This window comes from Panthera tigris, chromosome A2 (genome assembly GCF_018350195.1).
Source record: "Panthera tigris isolate Pti1 chromosome A2, P.tigris_Pti1_mat1.1, whole genome shotgun sequence".
NCBI classification, from domain to species: domain Eukaryota; kingdom Metazoa; phylum Chordata; class Mammalia; order Carnivora; family Felidae; genus Panthera; species Panthera tigris.
In genome coordinates this window covers 161,745,873-161,765,504 of record NC_056661.1, presented here as the reverse complement: position 1 = coordinate 161,765,504, position 19,632 = coordinate 161,745,873, and the positions used below count along the sequence as shown (strand labels likewise).

Here is a 19,632-nt window from a genome sequence, read left to right as displayed (position 1 = left end):
AAGAGATACAGATAGAGGTGAGAAATGAGAAAAAATAGAATAACAACTGGGATGGGGAATGAGAAATAGGAATAATCAGGCAGGAATAGGGATAGAAAGGAAGGCAGGAAAGGGAAGAGTGGGAGGAAGGAAGAGCACGTAAGGGAAGGGGGAGAGGTGAGAGGAATGGTAAGTACTTGGCATAGTGTGGGCACTCGAGGAAATTACCTACAGAGGCTACAGTGAGGAACTGAGGTAGTCCGCCACGGAGGAGGGAGTGAGGACGAAGGGGAAGAGCCACTGTCGAGAGAACAGAGACCCGGGGAGAGGGGAACGGGGCTGGGAAGAAAGTACCGAGAGGGAAAGGGGCCCCTACACGAGGACCCTGAGCTGCGGCGCCCGGCGGCAGAGCGCGCCCCCTGCCGTCCCCGCCTCGCCGCCCGAGGGGGCGCCGCGGTCCAGTCCCGCCCGCGTCGCAGGGGCTTGCTCTTGGGGCGGCCCGGGAGGCGCTCCGGAGACTGGCCCAGGGTCCTGCGGCGGGCGGCGGCCGGGGCCTGGGGCTTTGTGGTCCGGCCCCGCCGCCCCCCCCGCCCCTCGCGGTGTGCCCTCCTTGCCGGGCGTCCCTCACCGCGTCCACGCCCAGGCCGGGCGGGCTGGGGGGGGGGGGGGCGGGTTGGGTGGAGGGAGGGGCACCGACCCAGCAGCTGCCGCCGCCTTCTCGTCGGCCGCAAACTTTCACAAAGCGGCGTGTCCGGCCTCATCAATCTCCATTAATAATAGTTGGTTGGGCCGCGGGGGGCGGGCGGGGTCCCGGGCCGGCCGGCCGGGCCGCTGGGAACGGGCTCTGCGGAGGGAGCGGAGCCGGGCGCGGCGGCGGCGGGCGGAGGGAGGAAGTGAAGCGTAATTTGAGGAAGATGGATGAGTCCGGAGGGCGACACCCCCAGCCCGCCCGCTCGCCCGCCCCCTCCCTCCTTATGAGAGCGAGGGAGCGCGGCGCCGGAGCCACACTGCGCCGAGCCCGCGCCCCGCCGCCACCTCGGCCCGGGAGCCTGGGAGCGAGCCCTGCGTGTCCGCGCGGGGCGCCCGAGCCGCGGGGCGCACGGCGGCGCCCGGAGGGGAGCGCCCCGGGGCGGCCGTAGCTCCGGGCACGATGCAGAGAGCCGGAGGCGGGGGTGCCCCCGGGGGCAGCGGCGGGGGCAGCGGCGGGGGCCCGGGCACTGCCTTCTCCATTGACTCCCTGATCGGGCCACCGCCGCCTCGCTCCGGCCACTTGCTCTACACCGGCTATCCCATGTTCATGCCCTACCGGCCGCTGGTGCTGCCGCAGGCGCTGGCCCCTGCGCCGCTGCCTGCCGGCCTCCCGCCTCTCGCCCCACTAGCCTCCTTTGCCGGCCGCCTTACCAACACGTTCTGCGCGGGACTGGGCCAGGCCGTGCCCTCGATGGTGGCGCTGACCACCGCGCTGCCCAGCTTCGCGGAGCCGCCCGACGCCTTCTACGGGCCCCAGGAGCTCGCCGCCGCCGCCGCCGCCGCCACTGCCGCCCGAAACAACCCCGAGCCGGGTGGCCGACGCCCCGAGGGTGGGCTGGAAGCCGAGGAGCTGATGCCCGCCCGGGAGAAAGTGGCAGAGCCCCCACCGCCCCCGCCTCCGCACTTCTCAGAGACTTTCCCAAGTCTGCCGGGTAAGTGCTGGGGCCCGACCAGGGCGCCGGGCGGGAGGCTCGTTCACTTGGAAATCCCAGACAGCAGCCGGCTCAGAATCTCAGCACCTGCCTGGAGCCCTGGAATCCCAGACCCCCAGATGCTGGGTTCTGCAGAACCACCTCCAGTTCTGTTCCAAGCATGGCACCTCTAGAGCCCAGAACCGCTGCCCTGCTCTGTCTTCCAGAGTGCCTGAAGCCTCACCAAAGACTTCCCAGTACTCCCTTCCAAATTAGTGTCTTTTCTCCCAGCACTCTACTCCTCACGCCTTGGCTCCCATGTCTCTTTTTAAGAATCCCTTCATTTTTCTTCATCGCAGAGGATAGAGAAGCTGCAACTGTGGGATTCCTGGGGACACTAGCAAGACCCCAGGGTGAGGGTACATTGGGACAGCTGTCAGTTCAGTAAGGGGAAGGCGATTCTGGCTTCTGTGTTGACCCCAAATGGGCTCTGTGATTGCAGGGGCAAAGGGAGAGTCTTAAAGCAGTGGTGACCACTTTGGTGACCCGGTTTAGCCTTAGTAGTAGAGGTCACTTCTGAATTGGCAGATTTAGAGATAAGCCTTGAAGAACTGAGTAACGGGCCTAGCACCTGCTTGACCAGTACTGACTGGGAGGTCAAGAGAGAGGCTAAAGGCTGGGCTGGGTTGGGTGTGGCACAAATGCCTGGAGTCAAGAATCTAGCTAAGATTCTGGAACCAGTGAGATTCAGCTAAGAGATAATTCAGGAACCCTGGATCCTCCATGGGAAGATGCCCTCTCAACGGAGGCAGGGCGTATTAAGCTGAACCCGGTTTAGAATGAAACTACTCTGAGCCCTCCTGACCTCCCTGGTCAGTCCTTAACCCCTAGAAGCCAGTAAAGCTTTCCCCTCTCCAGGGGCAAATCCAGGTGTGAGGAGACCCAAAGCTTATATGATTTAGTGGACTCTATTTAAGAAAAAGAGGGGCTGCATGCAGGTGTGGGGTTCCTGAAGCTTAAACTTCTTTAGCATGAGGATGGATCCGCCTATGCTTAACCATTCATCACATCAGCTTGGCGGGAGAAAGTGACCTCAGGAGGCCTGGAGGCTGACTCTAGCAGAGGCAAGAAGGAGATCCAAGAGTCCTTTTGTCCTTTGCCAGGAGAAGACAATTCCCGGTGATAGGTTTCTAGGCTCTTCCTTGAAATGGTCCAAAGGTCTCGTCATCCTTCCAGACTCCAAGCGCTGCTACAGGGCTTGTCTTCCTCTTCTTTTCCCCTTGAGCCCTGGGCATTTTGGCTTTAAGGATCCAGTTGTTGTTTTTGTACCTGGTTGGGCCGGTGGGTGGGGGGGGCGGTGTCCAGTGGCTGAAGTCTGAGCAGCATCTTCTAAGGAGGATCAAAAGGAAATGATAGAGCAGCACTTGGATGGTGGGAGGAAATGTCCACAAAATTAAAGGGCCCAGAGGGGAGGGGAAAAGTAGCTGGCAGGACGCCATTCGGAAGAAGAATGAATCAGGAGGATTTTCAGAATAGGATAGTCCTAAGGTAGAAAGGAGCAAGGCAGGCCATCAGAGGGATGGCTTTGGGGGCAGTAGGAGCTGGAAGAATAAGCAGATACCTGAGGAAGAGGTGAGCTGAGGGGGAGGAGAAAGGGAGGCAGCCCGGGGAAGGGGAACTGAGGGAGGAATCTGCCTAAGCCCTGGGAAGACTCGTCCTACTCTTTCAGGTCCCCTCGGTTATTTTCACTCATTTATGGAATGGAGGCTCTTTTCTGAAGCAGATAGAATATTTGCTGTAAAAGCAGACAGTGAGTGAGGAAATGAGAGGAGTACGCAGAGGAAAAGAACTGAAAAGAAATATTGAGGAAAGAGGAATAGAGGAAAGGAAGGACCAACAAATGTGCTGTGTCCCCAGATTATCCAAAGGGAAAAGAGACAGAAGAGGTCTGTCTGTTGGAAGAGATAGTTACAAGGGATTTCTAGCCTGGGCTGTAAGAATACTGAACAGAGTCTCTGGACCAGAAGTGTAGTGTAGTGTAGTGTGTGTGTGTGTGTGTGTGTGTGTGTGTGTGTGTGTGTGTATGAGAAAGAGTTCTGTTTGGAGAGGTTTGGGAGCAAACTAAATAAATGTTCTAGTAGGAAATGGGGAAAAGTGTCAACACCAGGAGTAATTTTTTAAAAAGGTTTTTCAATATTGGGAGTGATGGTAAACTGGAATTTATACGTAGAGAATGATCAAGGAGAGATCATCATCTGAGGAATATGTTGGAAGCAATAAAAAGACACTTGTTCTTTGAGTAAAGACAATTTTTTGGGGGGGGGAGGGGCGCCTGGGTGGCTCAGTCGGTTGAGTGTCTGACTTCGGCCCAGGTCATGATCCCATGGTCGGTGGGTTCGAGCCCCGCGTCGGGCTCTGTGCTGACAGCTCAGGGTCTGGAGCCTGTTTCGGATTCTGTGTCTCCCTCTCTCTGCCCCTCCCCAGCTCTTGCTCACACTCTCTCTGTCAAAAATAAATAAACTTAAAAAAAATTTTTTTTAATAAAAAAGACTTTTTTTTTTTTTGGCTAAGAATGATGAGAAGGAGACCCTACAGAGGAAGAATTCTGAGAGGTGCTAGAGTGAAGGTAATCAGTCATATTGGGAAGAGGTACACATAAAGGGTTTATAGTGGGGCTTGTGGGGCAGAGCAGTAAGGAGAGATTTCAGAGGATAGAGACTGAGATCTTTATCTGTGACTGCCACCTCCTATCACTCACCAGGCCACTCACATCCCCCTGGCCAGCCCTCATTTTTCTCCTTAAGTAGTTGAGAAAAGAAAAGGAGATTCCAGAAATGTTAAACGTAGAATCAGTGTGGGGAGTGATGACACATGGCCCTTGCTGAAAATGGGAAAACGGATATTTGGGGAATTGTATTAGAATATTTAGTATGGAATAAGAGAGTTTTTGCTTGAATAATGGGATTGAAACCTCAACATTAGAAGAGTTTTGGAGAAAGAATGCTGTCTTTAAAATGAGAGAGGAGGAATTGCTCTCCTAGTGTGAATGGGTAACATTGCTCTGAAATTAATTTCCATTTGTTTAGCATTTTACAGTTACTAGCCCTGTTAAGTGAAATTATAGTGAAGGTAGGCCAGTTTGGAGAATGATGAGTGAAGTTCTTTTTCTTGGGAATTACTATTTTTTTTTTTTTTTTTTTGTAAATTTTGCTTCAAGAGAGACACCACCTTACTACAATTGATGATGAAGAAAAGAGAACTTTATTACGATTTGCATGCAGGGGTAGAAGCTCTATTAGCAGGCAAAAAAAAAAAAAAAAAAAAAACCCACAACACGGTGTTCAGAAATAATGGGTAGAAAAGGTATTGAGAATGGTAGATTAAAAATAATTCTGGGTTTAGAGTGTGGGCAACAGTGAGGATAATTGGGGAAGGTATCTTGGTGGAAGTGCTAAAAGGAGAGAATTTGGATTCCTGGAGAAGATTTAAAAGTATGAATCAACAGAAGAGCCCAGAATAGCAAGCCATTTATATAATTAAAAAATCATTAGCCATATTAAAAAGGTAGAAATAAACAGATGAAATTAATTGTAATAACATATTTCATCAAACCCAGTATGTCTGATACTACTTCAGCATTAATCGATATAAAAATATTTAAGGAGATATTTTATATCCTCTTTCCATATTGCCTTCAGTCTCCAGTGTGTATGTTATACTCCCAGCACGTCTCAGTTCCATCAGCCGTGTTTCAAGTGGTCAGTAGCCTCATGTGGGCAGTGGTGACTTTTACTCAACATAACTGATCTAAAAGTCGTAAGAACAGAGTCATGTGAAAGTGATGGGGGCATGGAGCTTTGAATTGGGGTGGATAGTGAAGTCTTCTCCGTGTTAGGAATAACGCAGAAAAGAGAGTAGCAAACTCTAAGTAAGTAAACCGTCAAAGGGGAAAAGGGAGTGGGTTGGGCAGCGGCGATCCTGTTGTATGTGAAGGTGCATGTGAGCTCTGACCGAGAGTAGGTCCCAGCTGACTTGCAGACGTGGTGCAAATACGCGTCACAGAAACGATGGGTGAAGGTGATGCTGTGTGCCGGGGGAATGATGGAAAGAGCTGTCCGTTGGTAGAAATACAGAAGAAAACTTTAAATTGGGGGTGCTTACAGTAATGATTCAGGGAGAAAGGAATTGGATTGCTTGAAAACAAAGACTTAAGAAGTGAGGGATGGCAGAGAGTCCATATATAATCATTGGATGGATGATAAACAGATAGTGAGAGATTCCCATGGAAGATAATGCCAGTATGGAGCATGGTGAAGAGAAGAAAACATTTGAGAAGAAAACACTGAGATGATACAGGAAGAAGAATATGCTGGGACCAACTGGGAGATGACAGTGTAGTGAACGTTATTTTTAAAAACTAAGTTAAAAATTTGCTGATTTCTGAATAGTGATTGGCAATAATGACAGAAACCATGCAAGGAGACTAGGGAAACTTTCTAGGAGCATGATATTTGAGGGCTGATTGCTATGAGCTAAGCACCCAATTGTAGCTAGAGAACATTTTAGGTGACCATCAATTTTTGAATAGGTGCCCATTATGACTGTCAAGATGTATTTACTCATGAGAGAAAAACAGGAAATGATAATGTGATATGGAATCAGAGACTTCTGTTACAATTAGGAGGGAAATTTTTCTTGGAAGCAATGGAGACGCATGTTTTCCCAGAAATGTTGAGCACACAGAGTGTTTGCTCCGCTGACATTTATAGAAAGGCAAGTGTTGCACTAACTTAATGTGATCGAAGGGTCATTTATTTAGGAGTCATGACACATGCACTCAGGTCTCAGCTTCGTCACTTATTAGTTGTGCAGCTTTGGCAAGTTGCTCCCTTCAATTCAGGGAACATTTATTGTGTGTTTATTATGGGCTTAGTATATTCAGGACCCTATGGGAGAGTCAAGTCTTATAACTTCTCTAGGCTTAAGTTTCCTCATCTGAAGCATAAAAGTTTTGATTTAGATTATTTAAAAAAATTTTTTTAATCATTTATTTCTGAGACAGAGCATGAGTGGGGGAGGGGCAGAGAGAGGGGGAGACACGGAATCGGAGGCAGGCTCCAGGCTCCGAGCTGCCAGCACAGAGCCTGACGCGGGGCTCGAACTCACGGACCGTGAGACCATGACCTGAGCCGAAGTCGGACGCTCAACCGACTGAGCCACACAGGCGCCCCCAGATTAGTTTTAATGTCTCTGTCAATTCCATAGAATAAAAGCTTGTTTTTCTAGCTTCAGTGCGTTTCATGGGCCCCTTGTAAAGGGATCTGTTAATTATTAGTAGGGGAAAAATTACATCTTTATTTTTACTTTATTCCTAACTAAAAGTTGGCATTTTCTTTAATTACGAGTGTAGGCCAGAAACGATAGTAGTTTCAGCAGTCACTGAGATTTTTGTCATCAATAGAAATTACAGATGCTTTCTTATAAGTTTATATAGTCTTTGGAGGCATCTTGTTCAAAGAATTAACAAGCGTATATGATCATAACACAAATGCATTTTTAAATATCTGAAAACTGCATTTTTATATAGTTGGCTTCTCATGTAATCCTATGTGTTTTATGTTATACACCTAAAAAACATTATTCTGAGAAGGGATTCACAGGTTGTATCAGACTGCCAAGGAGTTCATGGCACAAACAGTGTTAAGAACCCCTAGTTGGGGGACAGAGATCTTAGAAATGACAAGAGGAAAATTGTATCCGGAGGATTAGAATGGGATCTTGAGGTGCCTTATACCGTTGTGAAAGTAACACTTGGGAGGGTTGGAATAGAGAAGGGGGATCTCTGCGGTGGCATATGTAAATACGGAGATATATATTTAGATGATTAGGAGGGTAATTCTTAGAATGATGGGCATAAATAGTCTATACTGGGAATAATGGGAGCGAGGAAGTAATTGGAATAATGAAGGGGAAATATTTTAATTGGAAAGGAGGAACATGACATGATGAACGAAGTGCTTTGCATTGAGAGTAATGTCACGATGGGAAGCTATAGGCAAGAATTTTGCCTTGAAAGTAATGAGGAAAGAAGGAGCTTTGCCTCAACCGAAGCTGGGAATTGGGAAAGGGAAACGAGCATGATGGAGCAGATGTGCAACAAGAGAAACTTAAGGAGGACCGATGGCAGGGAAAGGGGTTGGTGGGAGAGGATTTTTATCTAGAGGGAATAGGAAAATGCCCCACGCTGGGGTAGGAGAGAAGAAACCCCGAACCGATGGAAAGCATGGCACTGTCTGTGCAGGTGGTGGTGCTCATGGCTACAGTGGTAGTGATGATGAGGCAAGAGGTCTGGGTGTGGGAGTGATGGAGAAAAGGCTTGGGTTTTTCGTTGGCAATACGGTCGTGCCGGGAGAAAGTTGTCAGCTTAGAAACACCGATGTGTTAATTGGGAGAAAGAGCGTGGGGAGAAGAGATGCTTGAATTTGGTGTGATGGAACAGCGGACTTACACAAGTTGAACTGAGTTGTGGTAGCAAGAGGCAACACAGGACTGCAGCTAGTTGTGAAGCAGTGTCTTCATTCCCTTCCCATTGTGGAAGGGAAAGGAATAACCTTCAAGTGATGACATGAGAAATCTGTATTAGAAGCAAGGGGGCTGCAGGGACTCAGAGAGACTAGGGTTATGAGGAGGGAAGAGGACTGTGTGAAAAATGAGCATGGGAGAAGCAGAAAAAAATGCTTCTGAACGGGGGTGAGGGGAGATGGATTTCTTGCTGGATTACGGAGGAAATGGAATTACAATGGAAGCAATGGAGAAAATGGAAGTCTGTATTGGGAGCAACGGGAAGAGAAGTATAGTGCAGAAGTGTACTAGAAGGAGGGAGGGAGACGAAATTATCCTGAGAGTGAAGGTAAGAAGCACTTTGTGCTGGATTTGGTGGCAGCCCTTCTACACGTTATGCGTAGATACTAGAAACGTGTGACTGAGGGATCCCGGCCAAGTCACACCCATCTATGTCTTAACTTCCTCATCAGTACCATTAGGGGTTTGAGTTAGATGATCTCCAAGGTCACTTCCGGCTCTACAATCGTTTTATCTGTAAGGATACCTTTATTAATTAATTGTTTCCTTTGGGGGGAAAAAGGCATCCTGAGCAAAGGTTGGGGGAAATTCTGTACCTCTCAGTGCTGAATTGTCGTGGCCACTGAAAAGGAGGCAGGCTGGGATATGTACATCTTGAGGCGAAGTCGGGGCTGGGCTTGACGATAGTGGAGGTCTTGTCTTCTGGGATTGGGGAGGTGTTATCAGAGCTATGGCTGTGTACGGTTGTCAGAGAGAGAAACGTCTGATGAAGGTGAGTGATCTTATCAAGGCCAAAAAAATTTGGGATGGGAGCCCCTGGGTGGCTTAGTCGGTTAAGCATCTGAGTCTTGATTTCGGCTCAGACCACGATCTCACGATTGTGAGACCAAGCATCTGGCTCTGTGCTGGGTTTGGAGCCCGCTTAAGATTCTCTCTCTTCCTCTGTCCCTTCCCCGTTCTTGTTCTCATTCTCTCACGCTCTCTCTCCCCCTTCCTCCTTCCCTCTCTAAATAAGTTAATAAATACACAGCAACAACAACAAAACTTTAAAAAATTGGGGATCAGTTGTGCCTGACTTTACCTGGTGAGGAAGGAAGGAGTGCCCGTGAGGGAGTGAGAAAAAGAGAAGCCGTGTGGTGGAGCCCGTTCCTGGCCTTCTCCGTTACGTCTTCATCTGGTACAGTATTTGTGATAGGGTGCCACGGCAACCCAGTGTTCACAAAGAGATGTGGTGCTGCACGGCGGAACGAGCATGGGCTTTGGATACAGATCTCGGTGCTACCCTTTCTTCACGAGACAGATATTAACAGCAGCATACTCAGTCCCAGTTTCCTCACCAGCAAAACGGGGCAACGATACTTACCTCACAGAGTTAAGGATTAGATGAGAAGATGTTGTTCGGCATCCTCAAGTAACAGGTGTGCAAGAAATTCCTGGTGTCGTCCGTGTACTGGAAACGGATGGGGAGCCTACCTGGGAATTAAGTTGTGGAAGACTTCTTTACTAGAACCGCATAGGATAGGTGACACCCTTTGTGCTGATAGGGAGAAATAAGTCTGGAAGTAATGCTAGAAATAGCACCGTATCCTGAGAAGTGAATGCCGGGAGAGAACCAAGGTATGCAGCTGATGAGGGTAGATGTCCCATTTTTTCCTTTGGCTCTTTCCCCCTCCTTTGATTTCTCTGTCTCACATTTCGGCATTCTCTGTAGAAGCCAAGACTACCCAACACCTTCCTTCCGTGTCCCACCGGAGCCTGTTCTTTTCTTTACATTGTGTGTATATTAAAAAACACCTCTCCTTCTTTCCTCACCCGAATTCCTATTCCCTCATATGTCTGATCTCGCCTTGACGTTAAGAGCAAAGCTATTGGATTAAAGTAATTCACACTCAGATGGATTAAGGAGATTTTTTAAAGTCCAGATGAATTTCAAACTGGTGGAATATTAGGTGGCGTTATCATGAATAATTTCAGGTAATGCGGAAACACTGTTTTGGATGGGATTGCTGTGGAGTGAGGCGGAGAGGCTTACCTTCCCCGGAGTCATGCAATTATTGTCACTTGCACTTACAGCACGGGGTGCGGTCAGAGCTCTGGGTTGCAGGTGACAGTAGCTCAACTCTAAGCTAAAATGGGCATTTATGGATTCACGTGGTTCTAAGTATAGGCGTTGAGTGGATCCGAAAATGCAAACAGTATCTGTTAGATCTTTTTTTTTCCTTTCACTTGGCTGAGGGAAAGAGGCTTTGCCACATTCCGTCTTTAAGAGAGGTGAGAAAGGGCACGAGCATAAGCAGCTCTAAATTTTTATAATCCTAGCTTGAGACCCCAGTGGATTCTAACACACACACAATTCACTGGAGGCCAGTCTCCTGGCAGATGGGAGAGATGGGATGTTAGGATTGGTCAGATCCAGGCCACGTGCTGCACGGCCGTGAAGGCGGGGAAATGCGATGGACAGGCCACCGTACTGGGTAGTTGATGAAAAGCGGTGCCCAAAGGGAGGGAGGGACGGGTGCTGAGCAGACAAAAATAAATCCCAAGCAGATGTCTACCTCAACCCAAAAGAAAGAATCTACCTTAACTCCCTTCCAGTACTAGGGAGGAAAGCCTTCTCCCTGGCTCAATAAATACTCCTAAGAGTGAGGGAAGAGACAGGGAGAGCGGAGCGCTGAAGAGAGCTCTGTAATGAATGAGGTGGAGAGATGGGCACGGTAGAAGAATGTCTATTCCTCAGTGAGGCTGAGTCCTGTACAAGAAAGAGCTGTACTTGAGGGATGATGGAGATATTTGTAAACTAGAAGCTAGAAAAAGAAATGGATAGTAAAACAAAACTGTTTCCATAATTTGGCGATATTATTTTTTAAATGAAAAAATACAGGGGTGCCTCGGTGGCTTAGTTGGTTAAGCGTCTGACTTCGGCTTGGGTCATGATCTTATAGCTCGTGGGTTCAAGCCCCGCCCCACATCGGGCTCTGTGCTGACAGCTCGGAGCCTGGAGCCTGCTTTGGATTCTGTGTCTCCCTCTCTCTCTCCCCCTCCCCTGCTCGTGCTCTGTCTCTCTGCCTCTCTCTCAAAAGTAAACAAACATTTAAAAAATTTTTTAATGAAAGAATACATTTCTAAATAAAAGGAATGCTGACTGGTAAGATTACATCATACAAACAATAAGGACAGAAAAAATAGATCTGGTAGGAATTTTGTCTTGGGGAATGATGGGAGAAATAGCCTATTAAGGACAAAGGTGAAATTTGGTAAGTGAGGCCTCTCTTATGGCAAGTGTAAGAGCCTTCTCCTAGCATGGTAAGGGAAGATATTAATGATGAGGCTGGAGCTCTGGAGTGATAAGTGAAAGGAATGAGATCTAACTAAAACCAGGTTTGGTGGGAAGGTTATCTGATGAGGCGTCTGGGCATTTACTTCAAGTGCGAAGGGAAAAGAAGATATTTTACCGGAAAGGATAGAAGGAGCATTGGTTGGAGATTTAGGAGACCAAGGTTCTAGACATTAATCTATCTCTAGCCGCGTGACTTAGGAAAATCATTTAATCTTTCTGAAACTCCGTGTTTCCACCTGAAATAAGGTTGCCAAACCTTCCATTAGTGCTACTAATAGGTCTACTCTATTTCAGCGAGTTGCTTAAAGGTAAATAGTAAGCGTGGAGATGTTTTGGAACATCAACGTTTACAAGGGTGCCCTTGGCAATGACAGTGTTGGTATGCCATGAGAGGAACTCTGAGCTTGGAGTGGTGGGGAAATTGCCCTGAGCTCGTCATGAAGGTGGGAGGGGTCCTGGACGGCAGTGGTGTAGAGAAAACTCTCAAGTCAGTTTGGAGTAAGGAGTGCTGAAGGGTCGTGGGAGAGTGGAGAGACAGAAAGTAAAAATGAATTTTCCTTATTGCACCAAAAGTGATAGGAAGGGGTGGTAGCATGAAAGGGGATGAGTGAAAAATAAATGGAACGTGAGCTAATTGCCGTAAATGATGAGAGGAAGTACTGTCTCCACAGAGAACAGAGAAATAATTCCGTGCTGGACATCATGATGAAGATTTGGAAACGAGAATGGTGGCAAACATATCTCTTTTTTTGAGGGGTGACCTGAGTTTCTTTCTACCTTTTGACCTCACGCAAAATTGTTTCTGTATTCAGGAAGCTGAGTAGTTGACTCGGGAGGAGACTTACTACCCTGACAGTAGTTCAGGGTGTGTGAGGGTAGTTGTTTTGAAAGTAGAGGGAAGTCAGAACTGAGTATCATGAGAGAGAGACTTCTCTTCAGTGAATAATAAAGGCTGTTGAATTTATAGAAGGTGAAACAGAACAGGATGGATGAGGGACAGCACAGGGGCTCTGTGAGTTCCCACAGCTGGGGTCTAAAGTGGTTTTCCACTCCTTGGGTGGTTGTCTGCACCACAACCCAGGCCCAGCCCACCCTTCTTGGTGACCACAGCTCTAGATGGTGCAAGTCTGGTGCTATTTCTTTTTTCTCCTGGAGAGTATCTACCGGGGGTTCTTTGGCCCTTGATTTCTTCCCCAGCCTGACCAGACCCGCTCATAAGATGGGCTTTTCTGTACCTCTGGTGCCCTCTTGGAAGGAAGGCCCCACGCAGATGTGTCCCTGGAGCCTGAATACTGCTCTCTGGAGTGGGAAGTAGGGAAGTATGCTTTCAGCATGGACTTGACAAGTAATTGTGGCATAAACCTTCTGATTTCTGGTTCTTTGGATAATCACATCCACCATGAGAATTCGTAAGAACTCTAGATATTTCCTCGTAACTGATCTGCCCCACACTCATAGGATAGACACCACACTTCTTTCTGATCCTAGGCTTACACGTAAGGAGTAAGCTGAACACTCAGCATACTCTTACGTCACCAATAACATCACTTTCATACGCAAAGAACAGAACCTTTCTGTTTGGCCTAGCTATGTACATAGTCAAATTGTTTCCAATTAAAACTTTTTTCTTCTGAAATTATTCTCATCAGAATCATTATTTCCCATGTAAAATTTGCAGTGAGGTCTTATGGATCAAGTTTTTTGTTCATATCAACCGGTTATAGCATCTGCGATTAGTAATTTACTTTTATGGACATTATATCTACCAAGCCCAATTATTCTAAATCAAATTTTGCAATTAGAAATTTTATTAAAAAGATTTGCTTTTGTCAGTTTTTAGTCAATAACACGTTTTTCTACGTGCAGTTTGTTTTATTTTGTTTGATTATATTTACCATTAATATTCATTACAAATCAGATAAAATAAAATAGCTTGCATTTATTTTGTAGCTCATCCATTAGAAAAGAGTAAGCTGTTTCAGGATCACTATATTGTTTTGTTTTTGACAGAGTGTGCACGTGCACACCAGGTGGGGAGGGGCAGAGAGCGAGCAAGAGAACCTTAAGCAGGCCCCATGCTCACGTGCAGCGTGGAGCCCCAGTCCCACAGCTACGAAATCATGACCTGAGCAGAACTCACGAAGCGGATGCCACCTCGGTGCCGCAGGATTGGTACATTGTTAAGGGTTGGTCTCCCTTTTTGCCTCACCCAATTCTTTTCAATGTGTCTCCTTCACTTTGGGCAGTGATTCTCGAAGTGCTCTTAGTGGAGCTAAGAACATGTGGCAGGGTGAAAATGCTTTGTTTTGCTCTAAATGCAGCAATGTTTGGGGGGAGAAAGGCAGGGGTGTGGTTTTTGTAAGCTTTTTGCTCTTCCCCCCCCCCATTTTCTACCCCTCCTTTCAACTTTCCAGCCCTTTGACTTTCTCCGATTCATCATTTCATTCTCCTGCCACTACATCTACCCCACTTCTCTCTTGTCCCAGTCCTCTTTCTGCCTTCTTTGGCCTTACCTTTTCTTTCTCACTTCTCAGTGTTATTCACTGCCCTAGACCTTCTCCTTTGAGAGTCAAGCTGTATTTCCCCCTCCCGTGGCTTTCTCCTATTGCCCCGCCCCCACCTGCCTCCAAGAGTTCCTTATCAGAGCCCTCGATGTCATGATTATAAAGGCTCAGAGAGAAACTCTGGCCCCTGTCACTCGGCATCCCACCGGGATCGAGTAACCAAGAGAGGTTGTGAACCTGTGCCCCATGTATGGCTTTAAAAGCAGCACTGAGGGAGGCCTGCTTATGTGGGCTTGGTTTTATGGAATCTGTCTGAAGACAGAGGGATAGATGATATGATCTCAGGGGGGCCCTGCCAGATCAAGGAAGCTGGGAGCCTCGTCTCAATCACCATCAGTTTAGATTTATGGGACGCCCCCTGGGTGCTTGGAGCTGTGCTAAATGATTTCACCCTTCAGGCCCTGAAATCCAGTTTCTGCCTTTTTAGCAGCTGTTTAAAATATTGTATTGTTGGGCTGCGTTTTTACAAGCTTTTATTCTTTTTGTTATTATTTACTACAAACCATGTTTTAAAAATTGCAAGTTCAAGGATTTAGTAATGATGTACGTTTACTTCATCTTCATGTATTTGGTAATGATGTATAGAGTAATGAGGGGTTTCCCCTCCTTTCTTTTAGCATAAGACCCTATAGATTCCCACTGCATATGGGTTTCTCTCCAGCCAATGTGAGATCAGAGGGCATACTGAAAAGTGGATAGAATCATACTCATGGAGAGGATGTCTTCTGGGGACTGGATGGGGTGGAGTTGTGGGGAATATTTTAGGAGAGGGTTGGGAAAGGAAGAACAGAGATAGAAGTGGGAGAGAGAGGGGCGCCTGGGTGGCTCAGTCGGTTAAGCGTCCAACTTCGGCTCAGGTCATGATCTCGTGGTTCATGAGTTCGAACCCCGTGTCGGGCTCTGTGCTGACAGCTCAGAGCCTGGAGCCTTCTTCAGATTCTGTGTCTCCTTCTGTCTCTCTGCCCCTCCCCTCCTCAAGCTCTGTGTCTCTCAAAAAGAAATATTAAATAAATAAATAAATAAATAAATAAATAAATAGAAGTGGGAGAGAGGGAGGAAGGGAGAAAGTGCTGGGAATAGGTTTTTATTTAGTCAACAAATATTTATTAGGTGCCTACTCTGTGCAGCTGATTTCCTAGATGCTGAAGATACAGCAGTGAAAAAAATGTATTAAAAATCCGTACCTTCATGGAGCTTATATTCTAACAGGAAAAGACAGTCAATAAAATAAATAAAATTGGTGACATGTACTATAGCAACAAATAAAGCAGAAAAGGGAGATAGGAATACTGGGAGTTGTTTGTTTGTTTGTTTGTTTGTTTGTTTGTTTAGGGAGTTTTCATTTTTAAAAGATGATCAGGGAACATCTCCTTGGTAAAGCAAGGACTTGAAGGAGGCAGGAAATGAGCCAGCGCAAAAATCTAGATGAAGAGCCTAGTATTCCGAACAGAAGAATAAGTTGGCGGAGGGGGAGGGCAGGGCAGGCAGAAGCAGGGAAACCAGTTTGGAGAAAAGGTCGATGTACTGGGCAAGACATGATGCTGACTTGGATTAGTGGTCGAAGAGGAGGTGGTGAGAAGGGCAGGCTCTGGGATCGGGCATGGGTTGTGAGAGAGAGGAGTGAAGGATTGATCTGAACCACAAGGAGGACGGAACTACCATTAACCAAGCCGGGAAATACATGGGTGCAGATGGTGAAGAGCTGGTTTGGGGGAGAGGTCAGGAGTTCAGTTTGGGACATGTTAAGTTTGAGGTGCGTGGAAACGGAAAGGAGTGTGAGGAGGAACCATTGGCGACGCGAAGGAGGAAGCCAAGGATGTGACGTTGCAGAAAACAAAACGTACTTGGCCAGGAAGGAGGGACGGGAGAAAGTGTGGACCGAGAGGGGAGGACGTGAGGAGGGATATCGAGACACCACGTGGAGCGGGTGCTGAGAAGCTCAGACCAGCTGCCAAAGAGAATAGAGCATCCTTGCTAATGAAAAGCAACAAACAGGAGGAACATGGGAAGGCTGGGTGAGCCTCAACTAGGGTATGCCACACGGGTTTTGAAGTCAGATAGAATGAAGCACGAAAGGAAGAAAAGGCAGGGCCTGGGGATAAAAATGCCCTTGAGATGCGCAGCAGCTGACTGTGACGGTGGTGGGTAATCTGGAGGTGGGCTGACAATTCTGGCCTCTAAGGAGAGTGTAAACATGGTTCTCAAGGAAAAGAAACAGGCGTAGATTGACTGTGTCAGGGAAGGGAAAGGACAACCCCGGGGATGGGGAAGGGGAAAGTTACTGGGCTGGTCCTAGAGACGCTGAGAAGTTCCTTCTGGAGCACAGGCAGGTGGGGAGGTGTGCTGGAAGGTGTTCTAGCCCCGTAGGCATGTGCACACACGTTTCCCCTTTAAAGCATTTCACCGCTCCCTGAAGTTATTTTACTTCGGGCCGTATTTTCCACCTGAGATCTTCTGCGTGTCCGTGTGATGCGTGGTGGTTATAGATAGATGCACTCCGGCACCTACAGAATCCTGCCCTCTTCACACATCAACCGGATGGTAAAAAGCTGACTATTCAGTTTACTCTTGTTCTCTTTCCTATTGGTTGGCTTTCTTTTGAGTTTTTGTTTCACTGCTTATTGGCCCTTTGGGCAGCAAACAAGGCAGTTTTACAACTCAACTACTGAAAATATTTGTAATGCGTTCTTTGCAGTTCTGACAAAACAGTGGGCAGGATTAAAACCAATGATTAAGTATTAGAATTACACACGGATTTGAAATGCTTCATATGGCTGATTACAAATAATCAGTAATCTACTAAATGAGCCAAAATTTATTTTACCATTTTCCTATCTGTATTTTCCCCTGTTGCACTTCTCTTTCTTCGTCTCCTCCCGTATTCCCTCCAGTTCCTCCAGCTGACGTCAAGCTCAGGGGCCTCAGGATTCTGAACTTGAGCAGAAAGCAGCTGTTTATGCTGCTCAAGCATCCTTGGTTGGGAAAGAGGGAAAGTGGGAAAGAGAAGATATCATTTTATAATTAAGGAGTAGGGGAAGGGTGAAAAGGGGACTAAGAGGGCTAAGCGATTGGAAGAAAAATCTGGCCACAGATAAGGTGGCCCTGGGAGGGCTCCCCATTCTGGGCTGGATGATCTGGTCAAGAATTAGAAGTAGGGGTAAGGAAACCTCTTTGGGGTAAGGAAATCCTTTGATAATATTTCTCGGGCCCAGATTTGGGGATCGGTGGGGATGGGGAATCAGATGACCCTTAGGTTTCCGTATGGAAATGAGATTCTAAGATTCTAGATCTAGGGAAGAGGGAAGGTAGGGAGACAGAACAGAGTTTAGCACTGGGGTGGGTGAGGATTCCTAGGAGAGTACCAAAGGCCAGCAGTGTGATGTCCCCCCTCTATCCTGCAGAAGCACATCCTTCTACACGGCTTCCTCCTGCCCATAGTAACGGAAAGGCTCCTAGGCCGGGTCCCACACTGCTTCATTCTGGGACCTGAGGCTGTGCAGTCTGGATCTGGAGGGCTGGTGAAGGAGTGGAAAGTGCTTGGTCTGGGTTTGGAGAAAGCTGGGAAGGTAGTGGGTAGGGAGAAAGAGGTGGGGGGGGGGCGGTGGTAAAGTTGGGTCACAGTCCTGGGAATGACATTCCTTTGATATGCACTTACTGCCTCCCCCCACTTTGCTGTAGTGAAATCTGTGCTGGTTAATAGCTCTCTTTCCATCTCTTTGTCTTCCCTGAACCTCTTCCCCACCCCGTGTCCTGGATGTGCCGTCCTTGTCTCCCCTCCTCCCCATCTCCCCCCTTCCATGTCTCGTGCCCTCCTGCCGTCATCCTGTCCGTGCCCGGCCCTGGTTCCATGTGCCTCCTCCAACCTGTCTGCCTTTTCCTTGCCTGCTCCTTCCCCATCCGTTGGTTTTCGCTCCCCACAGCAGAGGGGAAGGTGTACAGCTCAGATGAGGAGAAGCTGGAGGCACCAGCAGGAGACCCGGCAGGCAGCGAACAGGAGGAGGAGGGCTCAGGCGGTGACAGCGAGGACGACGGTTTCCTGGACAGTTCTGCGGGGGGCCCCGGGGCTCTCCTGGGACCTAAACCGAAGCTAAAGGGAAGCCTGGGGACTGGAGCTGAGGAGGGGGCACCAGTGGCAGCTGGAGTGACAGCTCCTGGGGGCAAAAGCCGACGGCGCCGCACGGCATTTACCAGTGAGCAGCTTTTGGAATTGGAGAAGGAGTTCCACTGCAAGAAATACCTGAGCTTGACAGAGCGTTCCCAGATCGCCCACGCCCTCAAGCTCAGTGAGGTGCAGGTCAAGATCTGGTTTCAGAATCGGCGGGCCAAGTGGAAGCGCATCAAAGCTGGCAACGTGAGCAGCCGTTCCGGGGAGCCCGTGAGAAACCCCAAGATTGTTGTCCCCATACCTGTGCATGTCAACAGGTTTGCTGTACGGAGCCAGCACCAACAAATGGAACAGGGCGCCCGGCCCTGAAGGGGCTCCCAAGGATCCTGGAAGGCAGCCGATCTGTCCCCGAGCCTGCTCTGAGACTGGGTTAGGGTTCTGCGGACCAGCGGGGCTGCTGCTACGATGCTGCCCTGGGAGAGGGCTCCGTCGGCAACTAACTTAGCGCTAGGTACGCTCTCCTGGCAACCTGAGACCTGGGCCCCTGGCCCTGAGCCTATTCCAGGGATCCTCAGACCGGGGGCTTCAGAGTTAACGGGGCTTGAGTCCTCATCACTGCGGAGCTGTTGTCGGGGGGAGACGGACTCCTGGGGAGGGGGTGGGTTCTCACCCACCAAGGGCCTGAAAGCTTCCCACCAATGCCCTGGGATTACTTCTCACAGGGGTGGAAAGAATCCAGGGTGATGCCTAGCCAAGCTGATCACAGCTCCTTATTTATTTTCTGTAAAGTTTGTATATATGGAGCTATCTGCCTCTGTCTGTCTGCACCCCTGAGAGAGACTGGGAAAGTTCGATGTTCCGTCATCATTAGCCAGAGTTCAGTTCCCTCTTACTGCCTTGTGGGCGCGGTCTGGCCTGACTGTAGCGCAAGGGCACGCAAAGAAACAGAATGAAACTGTCACCGGCCTCCTTAGAAAACCTTCGGCTCGCACCATCTCCCCCCATGTAAACTACCTTCACTTCTGTCCTTCCCCGTCCCGGTACCTCCCGCAGTCTGCACCTAGGCCTCATGTTCCCAGCACAACACTTCTTTTCTCTTTACCCATTAAACAGGCAAGCTTCTTCATCTCTGCTTTCTTCTCTTGGGAAGAGCTGGCAGACTTGAGAACAGAAGGTCCACTCCCTTCTGCGTTACGAGGGGAAATGAGTACTTGACCCTAGTTTATTTAGCTGGCGTACGGCCAGGCCCCAACTAGGTAGACGCTGGCAGTCCTGTCAGTGACTAGGCAGGGCAGTTTGGGGGGTGCACCGTTACCATCCGCGAGCTCATTACTTTTTCCGGGCAGAGGACGCAGCAGCTTAGTCCATCCCTGCCGCCCTTTGGTATTTCAGATGTGAGGGCCC

At 48.6% G+C, this 19,632-nt stretch overlaps 1 protein-coding gene across 1 annotated transcript; it reads left to right on the top strand.

The window, feature by feature from the left end:
• The first annotated feature begins 1,129 nt into the window (after positions 1-1,129).
• GBX1 (gastrulation brain homeobox 1) lies at positions 1,130-19,354 on the top strand. The gene is made up of 2 exons (XM_042975516.1): positions 1,130-1,661; positions 18,044-19,354. Exons 1-2 carry the CDS (start codon positions 1,130-1,132, stop codon positions 18,595-18,597), a joined length of 1,086 nt encoding a protein of 361 aa, XP_042831450.1. The 3' UTR covers positions 18,598-19,354.
• Positions 19,355-19,632: the final 278 nt, after the last annotated feature.